The 24,026-nt window shown below is 36.9% G+C and overlaps 1 protein-coding gene across 3 annotated transcripts in view; it reads left to right on the top strand.

Annotated features, from left to right (window-relative positions):
- LOC149795516 (cGMP-specific 3',5'-cyclic phosphodiesterase-like) overlaps positions 1-24,026 on the top strand; it is a 412,811-nt gene that overhangs the window by 239,423 nt on the left and 149,362 nt on the right. For all 3 annotated transcript variants that reach the window (XM_089965316.1, XM_089965315.1, XM_089965317.1), the window contains exon 11: positions 12,785-12,931. In XM_089965316.1, the coding sequence (XP_089821442.1) occupies positions 12,785-12,931 (147 nt within the window). The remainder of the gene's footprint in view (positions 1-12,784; positions 12,932-24,026) is intronic.

Genomic DNA, 24,026 nt, shown 5'->3' on the forward strand with positions numbered 1-24,026 from the left:
TATTAAGGCTCCAAAAGAGGGCCTGCCATTTAATTCTAGATCAATGTATAGACAATTTCCAGGATGCAGTGAATAATATAAAGATTTTAACAATACACGAAAGAATATTTCTTAGAAAGGCCAAATTGATGTATAAAGTATCCAGAAGCCATTCCTGTTTATCTAAGCAATATCTTTCACCAAAGAAATGCTGATGGTACTCCAAATTTAAGGTCCGTAAGAAGTGAAAATTACAGATAAATAGAATGAATAACAGAGGTCCAATGATAGAGCCCTGTGGTACTCCATAGTTAATATTTTTACTTTGAGAAAGTTGACCATTTAAAGAAAGTTTTAGCACTCTATCGGTTCAGTATGAAGTAAACCAGTTTAGAGAGTTTTCACTGCATTGATAGATTTTTAGTTTTTCAAGCAAAATTTCATGGTCTACAAGATCAAAAGCTTTACAAAAATGAACCATAATAGAAGATGTGAGATTCATGCCTTGTCTATTGACACTGGCTGTTTCTGGTTTCTAGTGGGTTGCACTCTCCCATTAGGTAGGTTGGGTATGGCAATGGCGAGTCACTCCATCCATCCCATGATGGAGGTAGAGCACTGCAACACATTTTCATATTTGTGTTTCTCTCTGGGGCCCATTGTTACAACACAGTATAGGGCTCAGAGAGACATCAACCTTATATAGATGGACCTCTTCCTCTATGATGAGTGCAACTCAGTTTCTCTAGTTTTGATCAGTTTGAATAGAGGATCAACTTACCCTCCTAACTGACAAAGTCGGCTAAGCAATAGCAGGAGGACAAGTCAGCTGATATTAAAATGTAGTGGGGGGATCAAACTAATTTTAATTATGCAATACCTGCCTGCCGCTAGTATCAATTGCCCTCCTAATGTCTTGTGTAATTGTCATTCATGAAAAGTTGGAGAAAAAATATCTCTCTTTTGCATATAACCGCGTGACATATAGAGTGATATGCAAAATAAGAGAGTGGAGTGCCAAAGGTGATTCCATCTTTTTCTCCTCTCTTTGGGAGGATATATTCATATTGAACAGATTGTGAGTTTTGGGCACAAAAATAGGTTAGCAATGCAAAAGCGTCAGGTAAGTTTTGCATAATCAAAATTAGTTTTACCCCCCACCCAAAACCACATTTCAGAGTAACTTTTTGCTGTTCATTCTGTCCTTATATATAGCACAAGCATCAGAGATGTGCCAGGATGTGGGAATCAAGCAAAATTTGTATGAATTTGCACAAATTAGTTTAAAGTTGTGCGTATACAAATGTATTCTGTGCAGTATATAAATTTTATTTAACTGTTAACTGTAGAAGTGCATGTCATGACACAAGTGGTGCTGGCAGTAGAGGTATCTTAGCACTTGCCACTTATCGCAATGTCTGTCCCATTTCAGTTATGCAACTGTTTGCACACCTGTGTTTTTTGGCTTGACATGAATGGTTATTAAACTAAAGGGGTAGGTACTATAGGCCTTTTTGAGGGGCCCAGAAATTCAAAACTTTTCAAAACCTAGTTGAACTGATAATACCATGGCAACAAATATATCAACATTTGAAAAACTTTAACTTGCAATTGATTTTTAGAAATTACTTCTTATGATGTGATTGGCATGCGCTCGTGACATTACATTTGGCTTTACAATTTTGAGCTAAAATGTTGACTATTTATACCAATTTAATGTGGACCACATGCAAGAACCAGATTTATATTTTTACTGAATATAAAGGTATGCTTCAGTAACCTTTAACTACAGTATCATTTTGGTTGTGGCATGCCGACCATGTAAAAAGTGAGGAAATTTAAGTCCATCAGCATTCATTGGTACCTTGGAAATAAACATTTAATTTTTTGCCTAAGTAAATAGTTGAAAACCACAGCTTTTGCCATATTTTTGCATATTCAGAAGACCTCAAAAACTGCCAGCACATTTGTGAACATGTTTTATGTTTTGACAGAGGATACTTTTTAAAACCATTTAACATGTGGAAATTTCAAACATATTCTCATTTGCACGCCCCTGAATGGAAAGAAGTATGAAGACAAGCTATGTTCTTATCTCAAACAAGTGTCTTTTGCCATATTGTTAACATAATTTAAGTACAGAGTACCACAAAAATGCCTTTTTTCTCCCCTTTGTTAAGAGAAAAATATTTGACATTAAAATACTGCTTGTCATTTGTATTATTTTGTCTTTTTCTCTGATCATGTGTTCGGGACATTCTTTGTATTGTGACAAGTGTAGTTAAATATAGAAGATGCTCATGAAGGAAGTTGATCCACAAGATCAGCAAAAGAAATGGTATTATTTTATTAGTGGGATCTAACGAATTAGGAATGATAGAAATAATGATTACATTGCATCTTTTCCTTGGGGATGTAACAGTAAAACATACAAGGGAAGGCACATTTAATGTGGGGTACTCAATCATACTTGTAATTTAGAATTTTCTTTTGATTTTAATATGAATTCTGTGCAGTCAAAGTACCCTGCCATATAATTTTCAAAAGCTGCCTTTCCTGAGAACCATGTATGTTTAAATGGAACAGTCTTTACCATGATTGTGTTAAATGCAATTGAATTACTTAATTCATTTTGTATTTAATGAACAATCATGAACTCTAACACACCTCTTCATAGTAAGAAATAATAATGTGAATTGTACACATGCAAGCTAAATGTACTGAAATGAACATTGATCAAATTTAAAATGTAATACATGTTAGCATTATTGTTCATTTGTTCCCCATTTGATGAATTAGTTCAGTACACGACTTCACAAATTGCTTTGCTGAAGAATAGATTTTAGTCTCCAACTAACAATAAGGAGGAAAATAAAAACTGCGTGTAATAGTCCTCGAAGAAGTATTTATTGAAGAAAGGGACTATATTGCAGTGTTGTGAATATTACCCTACTTGTAATGCATTGATGTGTATAAAATAAATATTTTTCTCACAAAGGAAAACAATGTTTGAGATATAATTGCTCTTTCCTAAAAGAGCCCCACACAGCAGCAGGTTATCTGTGTACTGTATAATAATCAGAATGTCAGCGATTTTAAGGAACTTGAGTGGTATCGTAAGACTGCTTGCAGATTCCATTAAACAGTAAATCGGCAGTTTTAGCCTCATAGGGGCAGATTTTTTTCTTTAACACATACACACACATTAGCTTGGCATCCATTAGTCTCGAGAGATGATAGAAGTGCGCTCATAAGAAATGTCCCGATTGGTGGTTGTGCAGCGTTTGCTGTGGCTGTGTAGCCCAACATGGGAGTGGCAGTACTTGTTGCACTTGAAGGTTGAGTATGGTGTGTGTTGGAGCTGCTGCTGCTTCTTCTGCGATCGCTTTTCATCAGCCAGCAAGTGTAGCTTGTCCTCAATGGCTTTCAGACCAGTGATCAGAACATGTCACCAGTTGGACCTGTCTAGAGCAAGCTCTTCCCAGGAGTTCACATCGATGTAAAGGGCTTTCATGTTGCACTTGCAGACATCCTTGAAGCGGGGATGTGGCCATCTGATTGACCGTTTGCCAGAGGCATGTTTCAAATAAAGAAAGTCTTTGGGGATATGTCCATCATCCATCCAACGTACATGGCCCAGCCATTTGAAGCAACTTTGGCGGAGGAGTGTGACCATGCTGGGGATCATGGCATGTTCAAGCACCTCATTGTTTGTTACTCGATCGATCCATGTAATCCTGAGTATGCATATGAGGCATCACATGTGAAAGGTGCTCAGTTTTTTCTCTTGTGAGGCATACAGAGTCCAGGTTTTACTTTCATACAGGAGAGTGCTTAGCACGCAAGTACAGTACACGGAGATCTTATTGTTTAGGGTCAACATGCTGTTGTTCCACACTCTCTGTGACAACCTGGAGAGAGTTGTTGATGCCTTTCCAATCCACTTGTTGAGCTCAGCATCGAGCGAAAAGTTGGTGGTGATGGTAGAGCCAAGGTATGTGAACTGACTGACTACCTCAAGTTCATAGTTGTTGATGATGATGCTTGGGGGGGTCTGCATCTTGAGCCATCACGTTTGTTTTCTTTAGGTTGATTGTCAGCCCAAACCAAACTCATTGCATGCTTTAGAAAAGTGATCCATCAGGCACTGTAGCTCAGCTTCTGTGTGAATGGCTGTAGCATCATCATCTGCGAAGATCATGTTCCTGATGGTTGCTTCACACACTTTGCTCTTTGCCTTCAGTTGTGCCAGGTTGAACAGTCTGCCATATGATCACACGTGCAGGTAGATCCCTTCTGTGGACATCTCTAAGGCATGCTTGAGCAGGACAGCGAAGAAGATGCCAGAGAGTATAGCGGCAAGGATGCAACCCTGTTTCACACAGCTGCGGATGTCAAAGGGGTCGGACATTGAGCCATTACAATGCACTGTGCCTTTCATGTCATGGTGGAAGGACTGGATCATGCTTAGCAGCTTTGGAGGGCAACTAATCTTTGCCAGGATTGTGTCAGTCCGTCTCTGCTGACCAGATTTAGTGCCTTGGTGAGGTCTATACAGGCCAGGAAGAGGGGTCTGTGTTGTTCTCTGTATTTCTCCTGCAGTTGCCTGGCGGAGAAGATTATGTCAATTGTGACCTCTCTGCAACTCTGGATACACTCTGTCAGCAAGTGTCTGTGGTCTGTTCAGGATGACGCATGCGAAGACTTTTCCCCAGATGCTGAGAAGGGATATGCCCCTGTAGTTTTTGCAGTCACTTCCATTGCCCTTGTTCTTGTACAGGGTTATGATGTTGTCATCTCATGTCCTGAGGCACTGCACCCTCATCCCTGGCAGAGGAGGTCATGCAGGTGTGTGAGCAGCATGCTACAGCCACACTTGATGACTTCTGCTGGGATGCCATCCTTCTCTGGGGGCTTTACCTAAGGACAGTTTTTCTACGGCCTTCTTTAGTTTGACTACATAGGTTTATCGTCCAGTTCGGCCATGAGAGGGAGGTTTTCAATGGTGTTAAGGGCATTGTTGGTCACGTGGTCCTCTCTGGAATACAGTTCAGAGTAGTACTCGACCCAATGCTCCATCTGCTTGTTCTTGTTGTGGATGGTATCACCTGCAGCAGACGCTAAACTTGCCAGGACAGGAAGTCCAAGAGTCATGGTCGGCACCCACTCTAGTGTTGTTGTCGCCCAGTAATACCATGTTATCTTCCTTGGGAATTTTGTCAATGAGCGAGTCTAACTCATTGTAGCCTTGGTATCTGCGGTGGCACTTAGTGTGGGAGCATAAAACCTGATCAGGTTGACAGACCCGGTTTTGGTGTGGAGGCAGAGGGATAGCAGTCTTCATTTCCTTGTTGGCTGGGTTCTATCATTCCCTGTCAGAATGTTCCAACACCAAACTCTATGGCTTCATCGGCGCTCTTTCCTTGCCAGAAGAACATGTAGTTCTTTTCTCTGAGGGACTAGGAATCTGATAGCCATGTCTCCTGTAGTGAGGCAGTGATGACCTGGATTCCTTCAAGTTCGTTGTTAATGACTGAAGTCTTTCAAACATTGCAGATTGCCTAGATATCATCTGAGACCCCAGTCAGCATGGTATGGACATTCCAGGTACCTAGCTTGAGGACTGAAGGTTTTCTTGTTGGTTTTCTTTTGTTATATCTTGGTGCAGCAGTTGCAGTCTGCTTGTCAGGTACTCGTGTACCTTAAGCCTTCTGCACCCAGCAAGGCAATTGAACTGTGGCAGGATGGCACCTTATTGTCTAGAGGCTGCCCAGCTTGAGGCGGGCAGTAGCTGTCCACTGAGACCTGTTGGTCTCTCCCACCGTCTGAAGCAACCCCTGGCATCTGACTCTATACCAATTGAGCGGTGACTTATAACCAGTAAACTGCTGCATCCTGTGTTTTGTTGATGCTGTAGAGCAAAGCCGGAGTGTCCTCTCAAGGATGCAAGCCTGGGCAGGGTCATATAGAGAATCAGCTGTTGCCCATGCAGCTGATTCCACCACTCCACGCAGCTGATGGATCCAAGGGAATAGACAAGCCGAAACGTCATGGCACCAGCATAACAGGAGTTGCCGAGATGACACTGAAAGCAGTGCCCAAGTCGCCTTAGGGACTCCGTCTCCAGATTTTCTGTTGGGGTTTACTCCCTTAGCCTTTCCCATGAGAGGGTATAGTGACAAGGCAACGAAGGTTTGAAATCAAAGTTTACCTTCTCCTAGATGGGCGGCCACCCAAGGTTAATGAGCCCCATCTGTCCAAAGCATCTGGTTTTGATGTGCCAGAAATTCGCCTGTCATCCCTTCTCCAGTTTAAACAGGTACTGCCACTCGTGATGGCCTGGAGCTGGATATGGTTGTCAGAGGTTCTATCAGATGCAAGACATATATATATATATATATATATATATATATATATATATATATATATATATACACACACACACACACACACATCACACATTCCTTTAGTGATTTGATTTTGTTTCGCTTGCATTATTTCTTTGTTTCTGTCTCCCTTTTTCATGTCCTCTATCCAATGAATTGATAACACTGAAAGCAGTTTGTTTCTAAATACTGCTAATTTAACTGGTTGATTATGTTTGTCATTATCTAGCTTATGGTTTATCATTCCACTGTTTCCTGAAACTGATTAGTGTAAATCTTTTGCTCGTGGCCATTCATGTGTGTGAGAGAGAGAGAGATGGGGCCAAAGAACAATAACAAAGGCAAAGACAACTTTACTACATGGAACCTTTTTGAGGCTATCTTTAATATCTTGACTAGTGTTCAGTTACTGGAATCTGAATGTTACTTGTGACCATATATGTGTGTGTGTGTGACTGCAAGAGAGTGATGAAAAGAAGGCCATATTGAGAGAAAAAACTGGTGAGATCAGAATCCTTACCTGTGTTCAGTTGCTAAATTTTGAATGTTATATACTTGTCTTCTTTTATCTTATAACTTACAAAGTATATATGTCTGATATATGTACTTTTGTATAATCAAATCTAGTGATATGGTCAACCATAGGCATAGCTGCTCCATTTTTCAAAATCAGATTATAAACAAACAGTTGGATTGTGGGCCTCATCACAGGCAGAAAACTATCCTTGAGTAAACAGACTCGTTTAAAAGGTCTTGATGACCCTGGATTCATGTGTGATGTGAATATGCAGATGTACAAATGTGCATGTCTTCACGATCAAGTGGGAATGTGCAAACTTGTCTACATAGAAGTTTTCTTATATTTGAACTCCCTACTGATGCACATGTAAAATATTCTGCTCATTTTTCACATTAGAGATTTTGCTGGGGTTTCCTGTTTATAAATTCTAGCATTAATACAATACATAGGTGGTGTACGTCTTTCCATGGTTATTTTCTGTGCTAACATGCATACAAGAAGATAAATTATACCATTGTCTACATCAAATTCAATGCCATATCACTGTTTTTATTTGAAGTACAAGGGTTTGGGAATACAACTTCATAAAGAGAGGATGCTAGGTGTACATCTGGATATTTATAATTTACCATCTATAATATCCATGCTATTTTAATTTAAAATTTTAAAATGTGGGAATATAAATTCAATAACATGGCATGATTTTCTCCAAAAACGAACTCTAGAGCCATTTCCTGATGATATTAATCACTAAATATAGGAGTTTAAGAGATAAATACCATGAATTTGAAAAAGAAATAAAAAATGAAGAGATGATTTTGAGTTTTGATGTGTTATAATACAGTAATGATGTTAAGATCATTATAAGGTAGGGGGAGCATTGCACACTGGAAGATATACACTTGTATTAATCTGTCTTACCAAGTTGTTTTTTTTTTATTCTTTATTCCATCTATTCTGGAGTCCCATATGATATATACGGTAATGAGAAAAACTGCCTGATCACCCATCCTCTTTACAATAAATGTGTCGAAACATATCTTCAGTCAGTGGAGTAATTAAACTATGCTATATATGTTGAATGAGTGTCTCACACACTCTGTGTTTACAGCTATTGTACTCATTCTCATAAAAATGATAGATATGCATCAAAATTTAGGATCAGTCATCATCACAAGGAATTTTTTTTTCTTCTTCAAATTATTAACTTGGCCTTTTTCCCCCAACAAAACAGTTTTCATCACCGTTTCAAACATTTTCAATTCTTCTCTATACACAGTATTTAAGTAAGAGTGAGGGGTATAATTTGTCTGTGTTTCATCTGGATCCACTTATGGGCCAAAAACGACTCTTACAGTACCCATATCTTTGTTAGAAATCATATTGGCATAATGTTCAATAGCAGCAATCGCTTATTCTGTTGTTATTGCTTAGCTGTCTCTTTTCATGCCAAAAATATACTGTCCATATGATGTGAATACGTCCTCCCAGAGGAGAGAAAAGGTTTGTATGACCTTTTGCACACCACTCTGCCGCAGATCATGCACAGAAAGTAGATGTACCTTTGTGTCATCCTTTTCACTGACATCATGCTGTATAGACATCTGAAGCTGTTGTGACCGAGAAATTAATGCCTGTGGACAACTGATATACCACAGTTAGTGTTCTCTCCTTCTCCACAGTGTTTTCAATTCTCAGTGTTGCTACTGTCTGTTGATTTCTAAAAACCGTATTGTAGCTTTTTGTTTTTCCACTTAGAACTTCATTCTTTGCAGGAATTTGGAAGCTACCAGTGTTCTTCCCGTGGTGGTAGACACCTTTAAATATTAATTAAATGGTGCGGGCAAGTCCCTATATTCTAGGAACAACAACAGGCCTGCTCAGATGTTGAGGACATTGTTTCCTCCACTTTTTATTTTCAATTCAATAAAATAAGTTATAACTTCATACAGTGCTTGCATTGACATTCATGTATTTGCATGTTACTACAATACTCAAATCTTCAGAACTGGAATATCTTGTTTCTTTCAATAAATAAGGAAATACTTTAACGATAATTTCCATCTTTTGTTTATTCATGGAAAGTCAAGTTTGGCAACATGGAACCACACCATTACCAAGAAAAATGTCAGCAAAACAGTCTGTGGGGCAGTGTGTCCACATGAAGGCCTCATGGGATACACAGACTGTATTGAGTACTGTAGGTGCACTTGGATAAAATGTTTCACAATTTGTAATTTGTGGTCTTCCAACATACCTATCAAAGTTGGAAGAAAATTCCCTCTTCTTGATCTGAATTTTCTGGTTTTTCTTTCATATCTCACAATTTAGGAGAAACATCTTCAGAGGTTGTTGAAACCTCTCCAGAAGGAGGGTCTCAAACATTCAAGAAGCTGTTCAACTTCTTTTGAAGTGTTCACGCTTCAGGTAGTGGATTGCTCCTTCCTGTTGGGGAGGTAGAGCACTGCTAGTGCAGGTTGCACCCTCCCATTGGGGAGGTAGAGCATTACAATAGGGTTTTGCTCTCTCCCTTTGGGGGGGGGGTAAAACTAATTTAAATTATGCAGTACTTAGCTGTCACTATTGCTGAATACCCTTCTCCCACCCTGCTCTGATATCTCGTGTAATTGTCATCTGTAAAAAGATGAGATATAGGTACATATATCTTCTGCACATGACCTGCAGCAGAGTGGTTTGCAAAAGGTCAAAGGGTCATAGTGACTTTTTCTCCACTCTGGGAGGATGTATTCACATCATACAGATGGTATATTTTCAGCATGAGAATAGATAGCTAATCAATAGCAACAGGGTAAATATTGCATAATTAAAATTAGTTTTACTCCACACACAAAACTGCATTTTAAATGTGCACAAATGAAAAACATTTAGGCAACCCCAATGAAATCTGAGTGAAAGCATCCTGGATTGCAGATTTTTTAAATTATTATCTGCATGCTTTAGCAGCATTGGAGTGTTTTGTTATTCTTCTTGTATTCATATGGCCATAATAGCTGAAATTCACCAAACTTAGTACATAGCTTGTACATAATTAACCATCTGCAAGAGGAGCAAGGTTTTTGTTTCTCTTCTATTGTGTTCCAGAAAGTAGGTCAGAAGTCAGAGATACCAAAAATTGCATGTTCAGTGACATTGGTTTTAGTATCTTTTGTTTAAATGAACTTGAAATGAAACATGAACTTGTGGCATTAGGACACGAGCATTCATGGGTTTTGGGTTCTGATCCCTAGGTCAAAGTCGGGTTGGCCATTTGTGTCCAGATAGAGGAGTTTAGAAATATTTAGTATCAGTTTTCCCATGCTACCAGGAAATCGTGTAGTCAGGACAAATGATTTTTTTTTCCGACCATGAAAAATCCTTGAATTTTGTAAACGTTGATGAAAGTCATGAAAAACTCCAAAAAATTTTCTCCAATACTTGATGCCATAAACAATTACATAATAATTGAGTCATAACTAAACTGATAGTTTGTTGAATTTATTGAATTCTGACCAGAATATTCAGAGGTTGCAATATGAATCATTTAGGTGCTTGCCATAAACATTTGTTGAGTCAATCTGAATGCTCAGTGGATTGGATTCATCTAGTAGACTGGTTATTTCACAGACAAGTCGATATCAGCATCCTTTCTTACATAAAATTTTGAAAACCAGTCTGTTGTCACTAAAAACCACCATTGTAACACCAGATTGGATAGCAAACTTAAATGCTGTTACAGCAAGTCATACCTGCATGAAATTGATACTAAAATCATTTATTTTCTCAGAAATTATGAGTTTTACATTGTTACGTCTTTAATCTGCTGAAAGAGAGAATGAAACTACAACGTTGATGAAATTTGACCTGTTACTCACAATTTGCATCGTTAGTTACACGAGTACACTAATCTCACAACCCACATGTTCATTACATCATAGATCATTCATCATATGATATCAGTAATAAACCGTTTGAAATGATGAAGAAAAAAATTAAAAATATTAAATGAAAGTCATATACTGTTTTTAATTCAAAAAAAAACAAAAACGAAAAAAAAAAAATTCTCTATACATGTATATCTATTCAGAGAACAACTGCACTTGTTTTGTTGTATCCATGTTCCTAACACATTGATATGTGCTCTGAGCTTGATCAGTCTGATTGTCCAGATTGCTGCTATAGCGACAGGTTTCTGGTCATTGTTCTTGAAATAAATATTTTGAGAATTATATGTTTTTTCTGGTTTTCACAAAAGGTTTATGACTTTCATTTAATATATTTGATTTTTTGTACAACAGCATTAGGAGTTTGTTGTTAATATCATGTGACTATTGGATGTTGTAGTCTGAGATTTGTGTAGTCATGTGACTAGTAATACAAATGATCAATACCAGGTCAGGTTTCATGTAAGCTGTAGTAATGTTTCATCTTGTCTGTCGGTGGATTAAAGACTTAATGATTATAATACTTGCCATTTCTGGGAAAATAAATCATTTTCCTATATATTTCATGCAAGTATGACATGATGTAACATCGTTTAAGTTTGCCAGGCCCACTGGTAGGCAACTATCATATGCTATTACTGCACCATGGTGGCCGATTCACATTTTTGAATAGGCAACTGCTCTGACCCCACCTCCTGACCTAATTGTCCAAAACAGGAACATTGTGATGGGGATATTCAGAGGAAACCCAGATTAGAAAAGGAACTGCCATTTGTCGTAAGTCAGATTTGTTCAAAATGTCAAATCTCAAGAGCTGAACTTTGGTTCTAAACAATTGCACTGTGACATGTAGCTTGATGCTTTGGTGTCAAATCTTAATTAGGTCACAGGAGAAATGGGAGATTGTCGTCCCTTGTATTGTATATTGCAAAACAATACAAGCTCCTATGAATATCAATACAGATTTTATGACTGGTTTATCACATTATAAGCAGACATATGTTAATTTTCCAGATAAATCGGTCATTGTTTATATAGTAGTATATATTTTTGAAGATCTTTTTACCAAAATTTAAATCACTAATTTTGTAAATGATTTTTAAATCATGGACTTTAACCATATAATCTTAAGAAGTTTAGGTTCTTTACAAAAGAAGAATCTAATACCTTCCATTTATTGTTTTTTTTAATTCTGTAATGGGAAATTTTTATTTTGTATAACATGCATATAGATTGTTATCTTGATTTATAACTGATTATTCAGATTTGTTTAGAATGAAATGTTTGAAAGGAAACAAAGCAAATTTCTGTTTGTTAATTGTGTTGTTTCCTCATACCAACATAATGAACATCAGCAAAGTAAAGTTAGAATTTTTATTATGTACATTGCAATGACTTTACATACCAATTTATAGGAATATACAGTAGTCAAACCTGTTTCATGTGATAGATTTTGTTGTTTAGTGCATGATCATCTTTTCTGACTTAGATGTTTTGGCAGTCTCAAAATAGAAACATCTTTCATTTTATAAATGCGTGTTTCATAAACTGAAATATTTTTTTCTTCCATTCAATAATGGTCATTTGGGAACCTTGAAAAAATTAATTTCATCCTGGAAATGACCTGTTAATTTATCTTCAAAAAAAAAGTAGGAACCATGTAGTATGGCTCTGATTTGCCATGATAGTGTAGTCACTGAGGCATAAAGTGGGCTGATCTGACATAAAATATGGCTCATGGGGAACTAAGAGTAGGGATACTTTAAGACAACTTCCTTCTTAACCAATTAATTTAAGACATTTTGCCAGGAAGCATCCTGTTAACCCTGATTTCTTTGTCACTTGTAATTCCATTTTACTTGAGGGTGGGTGTCATCCAGATGAGCAATCAGTCTACTTAGGCATCACTTTTAATAGTTGTGCTCTACTAATAAATTAATGTCTTTTACTATTTGCAGCAATCTAAGATTCCATCAGCAAAAGAGATTGGGCTCTACAAATTTGATTTTAATGACATTCCCATGAGTGATGATGACACTGTGAGAGCGGTGATTTCAATGTTCCAGGATGCTGGAATCATAGAGAAATATAAAGTTCCTTATGATGTAAGTTTGAGTTATTCAGTTATGATAATACTTGATAGAAGCTAAGCTGCACTGCAGTTGTAGTAGCCTAAGGGTTCCAGCATGTGGACATTTTTGGATGAGATCATGCAATATTACCCAGATTGAATAATCATGCTGTGATGTCAGAATGAAAGCACATTGTGTTGAAAAAATGTTATTTACCCTGCTATTGATTATGATTAGACCCGATGTCCTCTTTTCTTGACCCATTCTATTACCTGCTGCCATTGTAAAATTCCATAGTGATCAATAATTTTTGTCAGGATTAATTTTGAAGGTGCAGAGCATTCAGCAAGCTAAGATTAATAGCCTTGGTTAAGTTACATTAGTTTTGAATTTTAGTATTTTTATTTAAGATGAGTATATGTTCCTACATAACCACATACACATCAGCACAAAACATTTATAAGATACACTTGGATGGTTTGGTTTGGTATTGTGGGGTTTAGGAAAAAATTTCAGTACATGATGGGCTATACACGATGGCCAGAATATATGATAGAGAAAGAAACTGGATAAAAAACATCGACCTACAGAAAACTACTGGCACGTTTTCAAACTTGCACACCCACACTGATAGAAGTTGCATACCACTTTTTACATTACATATATATCACAGACCAAACAACCCTTGCAATTTGACCTTAAGTATTGCAGAAATGACCCCTTAAATATAGGCTTCTGGAAGAAAAAGCAAAAATTATGGCAATGTGCTTGTTGTGATAGAATCCAGATAATGGCTTGTCAGTGTTGATTGGAATCCTGGTTTCATATTAGAGTAGTGGAGTTGGTCAGGAAACTAAACTAACTTTACAGGAACACATTGGACACTTTAAACTGCATGTATTTTTTCATACAAAATGTTTTAAACTGCATGTATTGTTTCATGCAGAGTTTTTGCATGGTTAAGCTTTTGCGTTACATTTAAGATGAACAGGAAAATGAGCCTCTTAAAAAGTTTTATTTGTCAGTGCAGAAGAATTAAAAGGAGTATTCAGATTCTTGGGGAGGGGGGAAACAGGAATTAAGTTTATTGGATCTCTTGTCTTGATTTGAGTATGTCTCATGGTGAGAGATAACTGCCACAGCCATATGAAATGAGGAAAAAAGTTAATGATTACGTCAAGTTGAGGGATGGCAAGAAGCCTTTGAGTTCCATAGGGTTTGGAACAGTAGTTTATGAAACTGTACTGGAAATAAATGAGGTCTAAGTGTACTTTACAAACCTTTTAGTGGAACATAATGTTTATTATGTGCATTAGCCTTGAATCACTCTGCTGAACTTTTTAAATGCACGTTTTTCAACTTTATAGCAGTACACCACTCCCTCAATAATTCGCACCCTGATAACTTACAAACCCGCTTTTAATGTGGGGTCAGGTGTGGATCCTATTTTTTTTAAACCAGAAAATACCAAGAATTCATCTGTATTTATTGAACTTGAAGAAAATTGCAGTCAAAATTTGTAACTGAAACATTATATATCACCCATTTTATGGTCGAAAATGGTAGATAGGACCTGGAAATTTTAATCAACATTTTGAAATTATCAAATTTTAATAAGAATTACATAATTTGATTACATTTTCTTTCCAAACACAATTTTCAGTACACCGTAATTAAAGCTATTCATGGAAATTTTGATGAATGAAAATGTAACTTACACCTAGTAGGCAGTACTTAATATTTAAATGCCAATTAAAAAATTGTATTAAGTGAAATTTGTTTTTTAATTCTATCTTTAAGTTCCTCTTAAGTGTAATCATCATAAATACAATGTGTATTTAAAATGTAAAATATGTCCATCTATCGTAACAGCTTTGTCCACAAGCATTTCTCTGAGAAACCAATTAAAAGCTTGTCTCCTTTGTATTATCATGTTAATTATGTTTTCTGAATCAAATAAAGCGGGTGGAATAAAAGAAGAGTTAAAAGATATGCGAATCCTACATACTTAAACTATAGCTACCCTGGTCGTATGTCGGGTAAACTCACTTCACTTTATCAGTTGAATACTGTTATAAATGTTTTTGTGTAACATAATTAAACTACCTTAAATTAACCAACTCATTCATATCTGTGATGAAAGAGAGCTAGGCAACCAAGAGAAATGAATACTTTGTAAAATAAAGAGCTTGGTTTCACAGAGAAGAACCATTGTGGGCAAGTAAATTTCAGAGAATTCCTGAACTGGCGCTTGGAGATATCCTCAGGGATGATAAGAAGTTTCACTATTACTTGCAATGAAATTACAACATCAATATTATACTAAGTGAACAATACAAAAATGAGTTTCAATGTAGACGATTGTCTCTTGAAATAAATTTTGCTAGTTTTTGAAGAAAAAGGAATCTTCTTTGGTGGTGTATTGATCGTTTGTCTAGTTCCCTGCTACTTTGACTCCTGACCTGGCATTATACTATTAAATACCACTCTGGGAAGCAGACTAATCAATAAAACAAAAAGTGGTGACAATACACGTTTTTGTGCACACATGATGGTTGTTGAAACCAGTTGGAACAATCGTTTACACTTTGGACATTTTAAAAATAAATGTTATTTATGCAGAAAAACAAACAACTTCATTAGAAAAAGCACGCTAGTAACAGCTGTTATCAACATCATTGTAAAACGAGGATTCAGTCATTAAACATCCTAGTTCCCTAACCCACTCCATGCGGTTTTCTCGATGTCTAAGCTGATGTTTTTAATTTTTAGGGATCCCTTGAGGGAGAGTTGTATTACCTTACTGAGGAGGTCTTAATAGGATTGGCAGATCTAATCTGGTTTTTGAACTGGTTCTTTGTCTATTTAAGCTCTGGACAGCCCTGCTGACTCACTCCATCTCCAGAAGAGCATTAATCTTTCTTTGGTTCCTGTTGGTGCCAGACTAAACTTGTTTTCACAGGCTTGGCCTCATGTAATGGTATGTGGCTGGGTCGATTCTGTAATAAAAGCGTTTACTGTCTTAGGTTCCAGGATCTCCTTTCTTTTGTAAGGTCCTCTGTTTATTTGAGCAGTTAAATCTGGTGCAATTAAAGAATGGATGGATGGAGTTGAGAAGGTGTTAAAATACCAATCTCTGGCTTAATTCTTCTCCTGGATCCAAAGACTGGGTGATAATGTCCCATCTAATTATAGACCTTCCCTTCCTCAATAAATCTATGCTGTAGGAACCATTCAAAGTGGAGATCACAAACTCAGTCAGGAGTGCCATAACATCTGAGTAGTGGGTTGACTTTATCGATCTTCCGGATGCATTGTCATATCCTTATATTCCCTCCAGACAGTAAGTACCTTCAGTTTTCCTTAGATGGGGAGGTCTTCCAATTTTGAGCTGTGCCATTCGGCCTATCATCCATACCCAGAGCTTTTCCCAGGGTCATGGGAGTAGTTGAAGCCCATTTAAGGTTTGGTATACCAATCCTTCAGCATTTCAATGATTGGTTGATTCACATTGGCTGAATAGAATCCCTCGGGCTAGATCTGTTTTGCAGATGGTCCATAATGACAAGGCTAGGTCTTCTGCCAAGCTTAGAGAAATTGGAGTTCACTCTATCTCGAGGACTGCTCTGATGGCCTAGTGGTTAGAGCATCAGCCTCAGATGTGGTAGGTTGCGGGTTCAAACCATGGCCGAGTCATAGTGACGACTTTAAAAAATGGTACTAACAGCTGCTCTATTGGTGCTGAGCATTAAGAGGTTAGTGTTAGGACTAGTCGGCCTGTTGTCAGGATAAACTGCCACACTGCAGACATTGTAGCATTATGACTGAACAGTTGTTAAAGTTTTGTTAAAAATCCAAATCACACACTCCACTCTTGAGATTTTGTTTACAGGATGATGAATTTGGTCACAAAGAATTAGTCTTATGTCCCTCAGGATAGAGTAGACAAGATTCTATCCCATTTGGAAGTGCTGAGAGTAAAGACCCAATCATCAGCTCTTGACCTTGAACTCTACCATAAACCTGGTTCCACTAGGAAGACTGCACTTACAGCCTCCAGTTTCTACTTTTAGCAGCATGGAAGCCACACAGTGACCCCTCGAATGCTCTGATTTATCTAAGTCGGGATTTCACCATCATCAGATTTGGTGCATAAATCAGGACTGGTTTCTGGCTGGAGTCCCAATGCACCACACAAACTCTAATCTAAAATGATGGATCAGATTCAGGGTGAGGCATCCATCTGATTCTTCAGTGTTCATGGTCCTGGGAAGATTCTGCCCTCCACATGAACCATTTGAAAATGAGGGCAGTGTTCTTAGGCCTTCATATGTGTGCTCACCAATTATGAGGTTGCTTTGTGATGGCCTACCCAAAACAAAAACACATCAGTGGTAGCCTGTGTCAGGAAACAAGGAGATATGCATGCACCTTCTTTCTGCATGGAGGTTTGGAAACTCCATCACTGGGCAGTTCCACAAGGAATTACTCCCAGTTTGCCACATTCTCAGCTGGAAGAATATTTTGCAGACCTGACAACGCTATTGAAAAGATCAGGGGAAAATCCAGGTTTATGGACCTATCTCCCCATTCCCCAATTTTTAAGAAAAAGTCCTGATTTTTCATCTTCTGAGAAAAAGAAAACATATTTGTTTTCACAAAAACATCATTTTCCGTTTCCCTATTTCTGTTTCTGGTTTTTCTGTGTTGGGTATGTTTCTTAATACTTAACCATATCCAGTTTGATTTCTGGTTTTCATCTGCAAATACAAAGAAATTGTCTCAAAGTGGTTCTCTTTATCTGACCCCATCAGCAAATCTCAGCATCATGATGGATAAGTTTCTCAGCAAGAAGCAAAAAAAAAGAAGAAAAGGAAGTTACTGATGATTTTTCACCAGCCAAGAAAAAAAATGGGAACAAAAATACAGGAGTGATTGGGAGAAGCAATTTGCTTTCATTCATCCATCGACTCACGAGGCCTGTCATGCATTCTGCCACTGATGATCGGCTGTTTTCACATTCAGTTATGCATCAGAATTGTAGATTTGGTAAAGTTGAAACTCTCTATGCAGATCATCAGTGTTGATACCTTCCATTTGGTTGGAGAAAAAGGCCAGGTCATTAAATGATACTACAGATTGTTTAAACACATATGCATTGCTTGCATGAATAAGCAAGTCATCCTGTAGTGGGTTGCACACAGGAAAAAAAAAGGGATGGATATGGCCAACTGTTATTGTCAGCCCTTGGGAGAGTAATGCTATCAATACTTTCAATACCACACAGCAACAGCAATGCTGAGAGAGCATTCTCAATGGTCAGAAAAAAACAGAACCAGTCAAAGAGCCAGCCTGCCAGCATCAATCCTGGAAGCTGTTCTTGTTAGCAAATTTGGCACCCAAGGACAAATAAATGATGAACTTTTGCAGAAATGCAAATCTGCAACATAAAATGGACTGAAATAACAAATGCAAACATCTTTATCATGATATATACACCTTGCTCTTATACCCCCTCATTTTTTACCCTGCCTCCTGATTTTTAATGGTGATTAGGGGGCAAATTCCTGATTTTGATTTTTTCAATATTGGCAGGTCTGGTTTTGGCATATAGTCCATCAGGAAAGGAAAAGAAATCGCAATGGAATGGTTGCTCTACCAGCCCATATCAGACTCTCTTTTATCAGCTTTGGGGAACTCCCTTGGTGGACTTGTTTGCCACCAAGCTAAACAACAAGTTCTATTTTACATGTCCCCAGCTCAAGGCAGTGGATGTTTTCAGCTTGAAATGGTATCATATGTTTTTTATACCTTTTAGGATGATCTCATAGGACTTACATGATCAGGCTCTCCACTGCTCAGTTTATTTTGATTGCCTGGGACTTACTGCCACAGCATAGTTCAACACTTGGCTCATCTCAGACAATATCTCCACACAAAAAGGAAAGGTTTTGATCAATGTTGCCAGCTGCACCATTTGGCGTAGGAGAAGATTGATGCTTAAGGTTTATAATACCAAGTGGAGAATCTTCAGTGATTGGTGTAGTAGAAAACATGTTAATCCTAGTTGTCTCTCTTTGTTGAAAGTGGCTGAATTTTTTCTCTTCCTTTTCCAAGAGACACAATGCTCAGATTTTACTTTTAAGGGCTATTGAGCATTTGTTTGTCAGGAAGTAGTACACTATTTCCGAGCTCTGTAGCATCAAGGTCACCAAAATGGGTGGTATTACGGAAAAGTAGACTGACGTAGCTCTGCAAGGATACCAAATAATCTGGACTTTCAGCTTGCATTACAGAATACAGACAGAAAAACACTGTTTTGTGACCCGATTTTTTTAAACACCAAACTTCGCCCATCATTGGAATTGGGTTTTGTGTCTGGATTTTAGACTTTTTGGTCTCAGTTCTAGGGTAGACCAGTCTCAACTGCACACAGACAGGAAAACCTTTGCAAAAAATAGGATTTGGGATTTGAAGGCAGAAGTGTCCAGGACATGAAAAAAAAAATGGGTCCAAAAGCAACAAAAAACCCCAAAAACTCCAATTTGTACCCTTTTGCATAATGCATGAGCAAAATACCCAATGAAAAATGGTGTTTCTAACACAGCTTAAAAATTTATTTGGATGTAGTCAGAAGCAGCCCCCAAAATGTGTTTCCTTCAAGTATTTCAGGCAAAAATTACAAAAATGTCCAGGAGTTAATGAGTTAAAAATTAAACTGATATTTCAGCCTCCACTGTTTCTTGGTGAGCATCAGCAGGGGAGGTGAACAGACCACTTTTTAGAAGAATTCATTCACGAAAGTAAAGTTTCCTATAGAAAATGAAAATACAAGGTCAATAACACCAAACCAAAGCCTCTAACTGACTGAGAGTTCTATTTCTATAATTGGGTTAGCTCATTTTTTTACTTTATCTTTGATGCTCATGTTTTCAAATTTGTATGCGTGTTTGATTACCGATGAAAGTAGCTGAATTATTCTCTTCCTTTTCCAAGAGGCATAATGCTCAGATTTTACTTTTAAGGACTATTGAGCAGCCCTTTCCAATGCTCTCATATTTTCAAAGGCCCAGTCATTGGGACAGATTCTCACTTAGCAGACCTGAACAGGTATTTTAAACCACAAAAACCAATGTCTCACTCTCTAATGCCTAAATAGTCTTGTGTTTTGTGGTCTTTTAATTATTACACACACACACACACACCCGATGATGAACCTTTGGTTTCCCTGCTGGCCTCATAATCTGCAAGACAAAAGAGTGAGCTTCAAGTCCCATCCACAGAACAGGGCAGCATCAGATTTTACTCCATTGCCAACCAGAAGGTTTTTTTAAGCAAAAGAAGACAACTTCCATCATTGGCTCCATTCACGATTGAAATCAATAGTCTTGACCATATTGGTTCTGGGAATGATCAAGAAAGTCTTTTATATTTTGTTAGGGCTCAACATTTTTACTTGGCATCCTCTAAAGGAAAAAGGAAGGATATGAAACATTTTTCCATCTTCATTAACTCATTAACTCCTGACACCACATTCGTTTGTTAGGATGTAGTACACTATTTCCGAGCTCTGTAGCGTCAAGGTCACCAAAATGGGTGGTATTACGGAAAAGTAGACTGACGTAGCTCTGCAAGGATACCAAATAATCTGGACTTTCAGCTTGCATTACAGAATACAGACAGAAAAACACTGTTTTGAGACTCAATTTTTTTTTAAACACCAAACTTCGCCCATCATTGGAATTGGGTTTTGTGTCTGGATTTTAGACTTTTTGGCCTCAGTTCTAGGGTAGACCAGTCTCAACTGCACACAGACAGGAAAACCTTTGCAAAAAGTAGGATTTGGAATTTCAAGGCAGAAGTGGCCAGGACATGAAAAAAATGGGTCCAAAAAGCAACCAAAAAAAAAAAATGTATCGTTTTTGCACATGCATGAGCAAAATACCCAATGAAAAATAGCGTTTCTAACACAACTTGCAAATTAAACTTATATTTCAGCCTCCACCGTTTCTTGGTGAGCATTGGGGGGTGGGGGTGGGGTGAACAGACCACTTTTTAGAAGAATTCATTCACGAAAGTAAAATTTCCTACAGAAAAAGGAAAATACAAGGTCAGTAACACCAAACCAAAGCCTCAAACTGACTGAGATTTCTATTTCTATAATTGGGTTAGCTCATTATGTTACTTTTTATTCGATGCTCGTGTGTTCAAATTTGTATGCATGTCTGTTTACTGGACAATCATTGTTGGTCATCAGCCAGCCCCCCCCCCCCAGCTGCTGTGGTGTGTGCGTAAGTAAATCATTATTATATCAATAATGGAATCTCACACATCTAAATTAGCTCAACAGTGACCCGGAGGCAACTAAGAAATATCTTCTAGTCTGTGATTCTGTCAAGCAACAACTACAAGCATGTCAAGAACCTGGTGGAATTTGCAGAAGGTGCAGAACAATTATTTAAATCAGTTACAAAGGCTACCGAACGAGTTACAAAGGCTACAAAAGATCTTCTTCCCACATTGGAGCAAATCGCTAAAGCAACTGGAAAAATAGCAGAAAGAACTATATTTAAAAAAAAAGATTCTACAAGAATTTCCAGGTGAATTAACTGCTGTTGAACCACAATTACAAGAAAAAATACAACAAGTACTTGAGAGTATTGACAAAGTTTATGAGGAGGTTGGTGATGTCAGGATCTTGTTGGGCCAAAACCAAATCCAAAACCACCAGCCCACTTTACTGAAGAAGGTCGTAGACTACTTCGAGAAAATGATGTAATAAGTTGCTGCAACAGGATATTCACATCATAATAAATGATTAGATCTAAATACCACCAGTGTTTCAGGAAAGAATGGGGTTACTTTTGTGTTTTGAAAGTCTCATGGTATACCTAGAATCACTGGTAAATATAAGGATAAATTGGTTATGTTGGAGCAAAATGATGAGAAAGCATTTGTGGTGGAACCCAAAGAAAAAAAACTCGCCTTGATTTTCTATTGATTTTCAATTGATTTTCTATTGGTGTCTTAAATTAGTCGCTAAAATGCCACCTATTTAAAATATAATGAACTCCCTGATCAGCGTTGTGACCGACAAATCAAATTGAAAAATATTGCTGACGAGTATACAGTATAAGTAAAAAAATATCGCAGACATGTATTTGTCACTGACATAATTGTGTTTTTGACGTCTGTTTTTATTGCTGGAACCAGTGTATTACTATCAAAAATTACAATGATATTGCCATCAGTTGTAACAATTTGGGTTTCAGCTGCAACAACAATTACTGGTGTTCTTAATATCATCACCAAAAGAATACGTACACAAATACAAAATTACCAGGATTTAATGCTGACGAGTTAAAAAAAAGTCATTGATAGCATCAATGAATACTACCCAACAATTATTACATCATGGGGAAAAATAGCCCCACCGGCAGGTATTCTCACATATAACTGATCCATACGGCAGCATCAGGCATAATTAAACAGGAATTGCCAATATCACATCAACAATCGCAGTCAGTCTTGTATGTGATGCAATAGATGGCAGTTATCAAGTAGATCTTGAAAAATCCAGTCAGGCCCAGCAGGGATATATTTTTCATATATTCATCCCTCAAACACCCCCTGGAATTTTGATTGTATTAGAACCTGTTAATCCAGTTTATCTACGATGTCATAATCCCCTATTGTCTCAGATACATTTCAAGCTTACTGACCAGACCAGACACCTTCTTGATTTGCTACATGAAGTTTTTAATATAAATCTGTGTGTTTGTAGATCTTCAAGCTCGTGACAGAGTCAAGGAAAGTAATAAAAAATGTTTCAGAGTTATATATGTATCAACATGCGAGAATTTTTGTATGCAAGAAGGAGGTACTCGAAAGTGCTGTCAGAATATCGACACTTCCACACAGAAAAATTTAGTGTTAATATAATTATTAATGAATACAGTGATGAAGAATTTTTGTTAACGCATGAACAGGTAAATAGCTGCAGCGAGAACATATTATTACAATTGTTTGTTAAAGAGATCAGGTTCTGAATTATGCACATTTTTGTATTGAATTTGATCAGCTTAAAAATATCATCAGATTCCGATAAAAATAAATATTATCAGAATAAAAATAAATATTATCAGAATAAAAATAAATATTATAATCTGAACAAATATTATTATCAGAATAAAATTAAAAAATAGATATTATCAGAATAAAAATAAATGTTATAATCTGAATAAATATTATCAGAATAAAAATAAAATTCTTCACTGATTATTGGCAACATTTTATAATTTGCTGGGGTAAATGGTACTCAAAATTGTGATTATCGACCACATTTATAATATGCTGGGGTAAATGGTACTTAATAATTATAGGACAGATTTCATAATTTGCTAGGTATAATATTTCTCAAAATTGTGAAAATCTCATCGGAAACAAAATTATATAATAATAAATTCATAAATCTTGTAGATTTGTAATAGAATTTACTTTGCTGATTTTTGTTATTTTTATAGGGTAAATGATATTCAAAATAATGAAAATCAGTCAGATTTCATAATTTGATGGGGTAAATGGTACTCAAAATAGTGAAATTTTCATCCCCTTGATAAAGTCAAGTCATAAAATATAAAAATTACATAAAATAATAATTTCACAAATAACAAATAATATAACAGAATTTATTTTTTATGCTGATTTTCGTCAATTTGCTGGGTCCTCAAAATTGTAATTATCAGTAAGATTTCATAATTTGCTGAGGTAAATGGTACTGAAAATAATAAAAATCCCATCACCTTGACAAAGTCAAGGCAGACAAAAGTAAAAAATTACATACAATAATAATTTCACAAATAACAAATAATCTGAATCAGAATAAATATTACGTGTGTTATTATTTGGTGTTAACACTTTCACTTTCACACTCGCTTTCATTTTTTTAATTTGTTTACAATGGTATGTTTCACAATCTGACATAATCTGTCTCAACTGTCTTGCTCATATTCACAATCTTTTTCGTTTTGTATTCGTGAGACAATTCTGATCTCATTTTTTCAATTGTGCGTGTGAGTGAAACAAATTGTTCAACTTGTCTATCTTTGACTGTTGCCAGGGATTGTAA

The sequence above is a fragment of the Sinohyriopsis cumingii genome, chromosome 7, assembly GCF_028554795.1.
Source record: "Sinohyriopsis cumingii isolate HCF-2022 chromosome 7, ASM2855479v2, whole genome shotgun sequence".
Classification (NCBI taxonomy): domain Eukaryota; kingdom Metazoa; phylum Mollusca; class Bivalvia; order Unionida; family Unionidae; genus Sinohyriopsis; species Sinohyriopsis cumingii.